We start from the raw sequence: 9,244 nt of genomic DNA, 5'->3' as shown, positions 1-9,244 counted from the left end.
GAAAAACCTTGCGTGGCTGCCGGCGCCGGGCATGCTCAAACGCCCAGAACTGGCTTTTTTCGGCAACTTTGGCAGCTCTCCCACCCCCACCCGAAGGGGCAGGTACGCACAACTCCCTCCGTGTGAGTAAACGGAAAGAAATTACCCCACTCCCACTCAGGGCAGAAGGCCACAGCCCCGCGGGGCAGTGGCGCGCTCCGGGGACGCTGCCAGGGGGCGCCAGGCCCTCGGTGGTGGCGCGGCGCCGGGGTCGGGGGCCGGGGGGCGCGCGCGCCCCTCCGAGGGGACGCTATCCGAGGGCACGTGCGCGGGCGCGCGCTCTGGGAGTGGTCGCGGGGTGGTGGGAGGGGCGGGCAGGGGCGGGGCCGCGGCGGCGCGCGGAGGCCGAGCTCGGCTGGGCTTGGCGAGGCTGCGGCGCGGCCACCGGCGGGAGTACAGCGGCCACTGTACCCAGAGATTCAAAACCCCAAAACCGGGACTTGGGGGCGCTGAGCCGGGCCCGGAAGCAGAGCCTGGTCGTGAGGAACAGCCGCCCGTTGCTGTCTGCCCCTTTGCGGACAGCGTCTCCCTCGACTCCGCTTAGGAAGTGGTGGGGGTGGCGTGGCCCCCGTCGGGAGGCGTTCGAACGCCCGCTCGGAGAGAGAAAGGATTCCCCTGTGTTTGGAGCCCGCACTCGGGCGCGGAGGGAGCGGCGGCAGGCTCTCGCTCTCGGCACCATGGGCTGCACGCTGAGCGCCGAGGACAAGGCGGCGGTGGAGCGGAGTAAGATGATCGACCGCAACCTCCGCGAGGACGGCGAGAAGGCGGCGCGCGAGGTCAAGCTGCTGCTGCTGGGTAAGGGCGGCCGGGTCGGGGCCCGGGGGTCGGCGGGGGACCGGGTGCGGCGCTGCGCGGCCCTTGGCGTTTGGAAACCCGGAGGGAAAGGGGAGGAAGCGCCCGAGGAGGTTTCTGAGCGGGAGCTGGGTCGGGCGGTGCGCAGGCGAGGCGGGTCCCCCTCTCCGGGTGTCTGGCCTCCCTCCGCCCCGGCGGGCGAGGAGTGCCCGCGGCGGGGCGGGCGCGTCACTTCACTCGGATGCCTTCGTGCGACCCAGCAAAGAGCCCAGGCGCGAGTCCGAGGCGGCGGGTCGCGTGGAAACCCTTTGCTTTGAAGTTTAGCTCAGCCTTGTAAAGATGAAGGGGCATTCGCGGCTAGAAAATAAACACCCCCCGCGCCCCCAACCCCCTCCCGGAAAACCCTTCTTCGTGTGCGGTGTAGGTTGTGTTTAGACTGTGGTTTTCTCATGCCCAGAGTGCCACGTTTGGTGAAATCAGTGCACCTTTTGTGGAGCCTCTGAGATGGGGCCGAAACGTCTCTCCTGTTAACTTCCTATGGCGACTCCTTAAGTGGTCAAGGAGAACTGATTACATTCCCCCTGCGCTGAGAAAAGGCTGCGCTGGATGCTTGATTTTTCTTGCTGTGGGGGCATGGAAGCCACCCAAGTGGGGTTGGGAAGCTTTGCTATAGTAGTAGGCAAGGCAGATGCTCGAGTGGTGAAAACTGCTGTGAAAGAGCGGGAGGGTCACGCCAGACAACAGGGTTCTCTCTCCGCTGCCACCGTTTCTGATGAATGAGATTTGCCAGGTACACGCAAGGCTTTTATTTGTTCTTAGCACTGTTCTGTTCGTGAAACGCTACGTGGAGGTCTTTTCCAAATGTTTGACGGGGAAGAAAATAAAGAGTAAACCAGGGTTTTCACTGAGGGAAGCATTAGGAAAATCTTTACAGGTTAAGATTTGTGAGTTAGGGTTTTCTTTTGTTTGCGTGTTTTTTTCTCACACTCTAGGTATTTAGATAGATGAAAAATTTCTCAGAATCTTCATTTGCATTTCCAAGGACTGCTTTTATTTTTATACCAGTTATAATAAAAAAGAAATGTTGCACAAACCTGTTTTCAGTAAGCTTCTGTTTCATTGGTTTAATGACTGCAGAAAAAATGGTGGGTTTTTTTTCTCCATTACTAGTAGGCTTGGGAGCAGCAAAGTTGGCATGACTAAAAGTAATAATGATCTGAGTCATTTTGCAAGTAAACTGTGAAATAACTTTGCATTTTAAAGACCTGGGTGGCTTTTTTCACCCTCTCGCCCCCAACATAAATCTTTCTCAGTTAATGCTGTTTGCCTAAGTTTTTACATTAATAAGAAATACTGTGTTTTGAGGAGGTTAGTGTATGTACTTCTCTTGTGAATTGAATGTGAGATAGATATGAAATAAGAGGATTAAGAAGTTTTCTTCTTGCAATTTTTGCTCTCCTGGTGTGATACGTTGTTTCAATGTATTTTTGTGTGACTCTTAGTTTGAGCCAGCCATCCACCATGTTTAAAGCAATTGAAAAATGAATCATCTGGTGGTGGTGGTTTGTTCTTTAATTAGGTGACTGTTAGGGATGGACTAGAATAAAGGTCCCAGGAGTAGGCTTTTGCTTATGTTCAGAAGAGATCGGTGTGTCTTAATCTTAGCACGGTTGGCATTTGGGGCTGGGTAATTCTTTGTTATGCAGGTTGTTTTTGTGCATTGTGGGATGTTCAGCAGCATCTTTGGCCTGCACTCATTAGATGCTAGTAGCAGCCCCCTAATCTATGAACTCCAAAAGTGTTTCCACATATTGCTAGAAGTCCTCTGGGGGCAAAATACAGCGTTAGTTAAGGACCACTGTTCTAGATTAACACTTAAATATAACTGAATGTATAATATAGAACCAGAAGTTGAATCTTGACAGTCATCATAAGTGAGTTCAGAGAAAGATGTAGCAGAGGCCTCATTTTCAGAAGAAATTATGGAATTCTTATTTCTTTCTGTTTCTTTTTCTTTTTTTTTTTTTTTTTTTTTTTTTTTGAGACAGAGTCTTGCGCAGTCGCCCAGGCTGGAGTGCAGTGGCCCTATCTCGGCTCACTGCAACCTTCACCTCCTGGGTTCAAGCGATTCTACTGCCTCAGCCTCCCGAGTAGCCGGGACTACAGGTGCGTGCCACCATGCTCGGCTAACTTTGTATTTTTAGTAGAGACCGGGTTTCACCATGTTGGCCAGGCTGGTCTCGAATTCCTGACCTCAGGTGATCCGCCCGCCTCAGCCTCCCAAAGTTCTGGGATTACAAGGCGTGAGCCACCTCGCCCGGCCAGAATTCTTCTTTCTCTAAACCAGTGCTAGTACCATTAGAAATATTTCAGAATGATTTTTCGAAATCTTTAGGTGACTGAATTCTTTTGGCTGTCTTTTCTAGCTTTGGTCTTTTGCTTTTCCCTACCTCTCTCCTCTCTGGAAATCCTGGCTGTCCTGCTGGCCCAGCATTCTCCTCTGTCTTATCCCCGTTCTACTCTACCCTTTTGCCCAGAGTTCCAGCACCCTAGTCCTGTAAACAGAATGCTGGCTTACTTATTCCAGAAATTCAATTCTTGGAATGTTTGAAAACGCTGTTTTCCTAATTTGACTTTAGTAGTGAATTGTGACCTTTTGGTTCTTTTTTGAATCCTTAAAGCGTATGTGTAAGCTGCTAAATAAAATAATTCCATGGAAAATACGGCAGTAGAATAAACTAGAAATGTAAAATCGTTTCTAGGTAACGTATAACCAGTGTCACAGCCATTTATATTAGATCGTGTTCCTCTTCACTTACTCTGTTTTTCTCATCAAATGATGTTTTTAAAATTTAAGGCATAAAATCTCTAAAGTACTTTTAAGACAGTCTGTTAAGTATATTGCATTTTTTTCTTAAGGACTGTATTGTCATTTTAGACAGCTGGGCTGAGTAATTTAGATATGAGACTTGCGCACTATTAGTAAAGGTTTTGGCACTGTCTGTCTGTATGATTTAAATCAGAGGTATTTCACTTTACTGAGCAGTGAATTAGGCCTTAAAAAAAGAGGAGCTAGTCTAATCATTGACACTAAGGAAATTAGGCCAGAGTTTGGGTTGTTTGTCTTTTAGGTTTAGTTTTTATGCTTATTAGGATGATAATACTTAATAGAGAAACTTATTTTAAGGAAGTAAGTAATAATGAAAGTTTTTTTATGTAATATTGTCTAATTGTTGTTGAGGAAATTATTTTTTATTGTTATATCTTTGAGAATGTTTTAATTTATCATCCTTTTAAGGGCAGTAAGATCAAGCTTATGCTTTATTTTGGTAGGTATACTACTGGTACTCATGAAATATTATTTTATTATGTTTTTTGAGGACATAATATACAAATAAATGATCATGAATTAATTTTCTGTTCCAAAGCTTTGAGCAGTATTCTCCTTTATTCCACCTCACTATCCTTCCTTCCGCTCCACTCACCCTCATATACAAAATTCCAGACCCTTATCTCCTTCTTTAGCTTGGTTTAAATATTCCAGGTTTGGGGGAAAATGGGCTGAGGGATTGGATTTCTTCTGTTTGGTGGATATTTTTCTATTGCTGCCACCAGCCAGCTCTTTGGGATGCTGCATCATTAATCTTCACTCCTTTTGAACTTGCCCTGTGACTTCCCCTAGTTGAGAAATGTTGGCATTGCAGGGCTTTTGATTTTTCATTGCTTTGACTTTCTTGGAACTGGTTTAGGATCTTAGATGTCAAAAAGCCCATTTCCTTGAATAAACGGATCCGGTATTTCAGTATGGGTTGTGTGTTTCTCTCATGGCATACCTTGTATTAGCAGTTACTTTAATAAGAAGCCACAGGTGGTTTAAGAGTATGTTTTGGAATTGCTGATTTTTTTCTGTACCTTCTGTTTTTCATTTTCATATTCATAGTTCAAGTCCTTCTCTGCCTCTGGCAGCCTAATTCCAATAGGCTCTCCTACTTCTTGTCTTTCCCTCTAGCCTGTTCTTTCTGCTGTAGGTATCATGCTGCTTCCTTGCTCAGAAACCTTTGTTGACTTTTCCGTGTGCTGCAGAATAAAATCTTTTAGACTTGGCTTCCCTCTACCCTTATACTTTTTCCTTAGGGAACCCTTCACCAAACAGAAACTGTTGGCACATGTTAAAGCATATTTGCACTTGATTTCTGGTATTGTTTATCCTTCTGCCCAGCCTATTTTCCTACTGCTGTGGGAACTTTAAAGGCAGAATTTTTGTAGGTTTTCTTTGAATACCTAACAACCCTTCTATTTTATTATGTGTAAAATGACTTCTTAATTATGTAAAATTATTATCTTGCTGGAATATAAACTTTATGCTCTGCTGTTTTCAGTATCAATGAGAGCAAATAACTGTCCAGCCAAATTGTGTAAACAAAAAAGGAATAGTAAATTATGTGATGACCACAGTGAACACATGGCATCTAAAATCAAATTGTTTGGTTTAAGATTTTTTTCCTATTTATAAGAGCTTTTCACAGTCATTGTATTTGATAAAGTTGAGAAAATGATAATGGATATTCATTGGAGGAGGATCTGCTATGTTGCAACTATGGCACTTTGCCCTGCAAATTTTTTTTTTTTTGTAAAGGTAGATCTCATTTTCTAATTTTTATTTTTGGCCCCACTTTCTTTTTTTTTTTTTTTTTTTTTCTTTTTTTTGACGGAGTCTTGCTCTGTCGCCCAGGCTGGAGTGCAGTGGCGCAATCTTGGCTCACTGCAAGCTCCGCCTCCTGGGTTCACGCTATTCTCCTGCCTCAGCCTCCCAAGTAGCTGGGACTACAGGTGCCTGCCACCACGCCCGGCTAATTTTTTTGTATTTGTAGTAGAGACGGGGTTTCACCGTGTTAGCCAGGATGGTGTCGATCTCCTGACCTCGTGATCCGCCTGCCTCGGCCTCCCAAAGTGCTGGGATTACAGGCGTGAGCCACCGTGCCCTTTGGCCCCAATTTCTAATGCATAAAAAGTATGACTCTTGTTGAACGTCTCAGTGATAGGAAATGTGCCTATCTTACAGAATTTAATAGATATTATTTAAACCTGAAAAGACTGCTGTAATTTTTTAAACAAAAATTGTGTTTTCAACCACAATCTTAATTTTTATTTTGTTACACATTTCTAACTGCCTTGGAAAATTCTATGTGCAACAAATTCACACAGGAAGACCTGAGTGTATTTGAGTGTGTTTATTGCAGATTTCTTGGTCACATGTTCTGGCATGCAGTTAACCAATATATGACTCCCCAGAGTATGACACAGTGAAGTTCAGATCCCAGACTCCATTTGAGTCTTATGAACTAAGGTCAGCTCTACCTAATCTTTTAGTGCTCAGACTGGTTTCTGTCATAACTTGTTAGTGCCAATTAAAAACCTTAACGGAAATAGGGCAAAAAAATTTTTTAATGAATGTTCATTACCATAAACGTAGTGACAACACAAAATTTATTGTCATACAGTTGTGGAGGTTAGAAGTCCAAGAAGGGTTTCCACTGGACTAAAGTCAGGTTGTTGATAGGGCTTCTTTTCTTCTGGAGATTCTAGAGGAGAATCCATTCCCTTGCCTTTTTCAGCTGTACAGAGGCTGCCTGCTTTCATTGGCTCATGGTGCCTTTTCCATCTCAAAGCCAGCAATAGCTGGTGGAGTCTTTCTCATGTGACATCACTCTCCTGCTTCCCCTTTTCACTCGGAAGGACCCTTGTAATTACATTGGACCCACCCACATAATCCAAGTTAATAGCCCCATCTCAAGATCACATCTGCAAAATTCCTTTTGCCCTATGAGGTGACAGATTCACAGGTTTCAGGGATTGGGACGTATTTATCTTTGGGGACCATTATTTTGCCTACCACAGTCTGCCCTCTGGCTCCCAAAGGCTCATGTGCATCCTGCATGCAAAATGCATTCACCCTCTCCCAACATCTCCAAAAGTCTCAACCCAGTACAGCCACAACTGACTGCAAAATCTCAACCAGGGCTCTTGATCTAACTCAGGAATGGGTGAGATTCTGGGTGTAATCCATACTGGGACAAAATTCCTGTCTGTGGACCTGTGAAACTAGCAAACAAGTTATCTGCTCCCAGAATATGGTGGGTCAGGCATAGGTTATCATTAAATGGAAAGAAAAAAGGAGTCTCTAGTTTTGAGCACTTTCAAAACTCCTTTAGGTTTCAAGGACTGGGGATAGTTCTCTATGACTCTTTGCTCCACCCTCTGGGTACTGAACTTCTCCACTCTTGGGAGTCATCCTTCTTTTCTAATGAAGGGTGGTAGCACCTGTATGCTGCTGATTACTTTTATCAGCCTGTTTCTTGCCTCTGGAATTATGGTGGTCTGACAGCATTATTTCATTTCATATTCTTTTACTTCACTTTTTTCCTCTCCCGTTTTACTGTAACCAGCAAGAAAAAACAAAAACAAAGAACCGGCCACATCTTTAATACTTTGCTTGGAAATCTCTTCATCTTAATGTCCAGGTTCATAGCTTATAAGGTCTGCTTTCCACATAACTGCTGGACTTAATTCAGTTAAGCTTTCTGCTTGTATATAACAAGGATCCCCTTCCTCTAGTTTGACCTTTCTTCCCATCCAAGTCCTCATCAGCAGCAAATTTAAGGTCCATGCATCTAGCAATAGTATGTTCATGATAATTCACATATTTTGTAAGATGATAATGTTTCATCTACCATGCTTCTCCGTTCTGAGCCCACACTGGGAGAGACATTAACATCATCTCTCTAGTAACCAGTATGTGAAGACCACCTAGACTTTTTCTATTATGCTTCTCAAAATTCTTTTAGCTTCTGCCCATTGCCTATTTCTGCATTTTTAGGTGTTTGTTATAGCAGCACCCTGTTTCCCATTATCTTCATTGGTATCTCATATATCACTTTTGAGAGTGCAAAATAATTGTAATTTTACATTCTCCAGTCCCTCATAATTTATGTGACTATCATGGTAACACTAAAAGCACCAGTTTCTTACATGTCATATTGAACCCATGGTGTTACTCAAGTCATCATGTGAAAGAATAAAGCTTTTCTTTGCCTCTTCTTCATTGACGTTTTTCCTGATCATCCAGTCTAAATTAGTCTTCCTTCCTCTCCCTTCCTACTAATACCATATTGAAATCATCTTGTACTTTTATTTTTTATTGTCTGTTGCCTTTCTCTATGGCATTGGCCCCATCACAGCATGAATCTTGTCAGACTTATCACCTGATGGGATGGCGCATAGTAGATGTTTCATAATTGTTGGTTAAATGAATGGATAAATTGTTGAACATTAATTTTGACTGGTTTTCTTTTAAAGGGAAAAATTGGTACATATTCTTTGTGCCTTGGGTATTTTGAGTGAATTTTAGCCCAATATATATCTTGCTGGTTTAGAGTAATGAAAACCTACTACATTATTCCTGACACATTTCTAAAAAGTAAACTAATTTTGGGGACCATATTCTTGTTGCATGATCAAAATCATGATTCTTGGTAAATAATTAAGTGGTGGAGTGAAATGTGATTTTCATATTTGAATATTCCGGGAACTTTGTTTTTAACAGTATTGTTGCCTCGCTGTTTCATATGTTATTTTGCTGCTTTCTTAAAATGTATACACCATTGCAATGAGGCATTTAATATATACTCACAACTACATATTTTCACACGGGATGATGTGACTCTGGTAAACCTCAGCTTTCAGGAGCCAGGAGGCTGCTCAGAAGCTCACCAGCAGACTGTTCTTTATGTCTTGCTTCTTCCTATGTGGTGAGGATGATCACTGGTAACATTTGTAAGATGCGTTCCATGATTTTCCTGTCAAATTACGCTTTAGCCTTACCAGATCCTTAAGAGAATTTACAGTCTACTTGGGGAAATACAATATATACATAAAGATAAGTCCTCATAATGTCAAATGGGGAAGAAAAAGAATAAAATAGATACTAGGTAGGGGAGGTGAGTGTCAATATTGGGACTTCGTTGTTGATCTTGGGAGGTGGGGGTGGAGGTAGCCTGCCTCTCAGATATTACTTTGGTTATAAATCTGTCAATTGCTTTCATGTATTTCTGAACCTACTATTTAACCCTTATTGGGTGTAAGCTTTGTGTTATATGGAAACTTATAATTTAGAAGAGACTTTGCTATCTATGAATTTAGTTTTCTAACATTTTCCATATCTAAGGAATTTTTTTCCCCTCCAGGGTTTATTTAGCTCTGTAGAAAGACTTTCCAGAGAGGAAAGGGGAGTTGACTTAGAACTCTGGTGGTAAAAGTTTTCCCATGAGACCTTGGGCAAGTTACCAAATTTTATAAGCTTCAGTTTTTTCTTCTATAAATGCTGGATAATAAATATATCTACTTCATAGGGCTA

The 9,244-nt window shown here is 43.2% G+C and overlaps 1 protein-coding gene across 1 annotated transcript in view; it reads left to right on the top strand.

Moving 5' to 3' along the window:
- Positions 1-356: 356 nt before the first annotated feature.
- The window catches only part of GNAI1 (G protein subunit alpha i1), an 84,891-nt gene continuing 76,003 nt past the window's right edge, over positions 357-9,244 (top strand). Inside the window, exon 1 of the mRNA XM_054494807.2 lies at positions 357-834. Within this exon, the coding sequence (XP_054350782.1) occupies positions 717-834 (118 nt within the window). The 5' untranslated portion in view covers positions 357-716. The remainder of the gene's footprint in view (positions 835-9,244) is intronic.

This window comes from Pongo pygmaeus, chromosome 6 (genome assembly GCF_028885625.2).
Source record: "Pongo pygmaeus isolate AG05252 chromosome 6, NHGRI_mPonPyg2-v2.0_pri, whole genome shotgun sequence".
NCBI classification, from domain to species: domain Eukaryota; kingdom Metazoa; phylum Chordata; class Mammalia; order Primates; family Hominidae; genus Pongo; species Pongo pygmaeus.
This window is presented reverse-complemented; position numbering and strand designations above follow the sequence as displayed.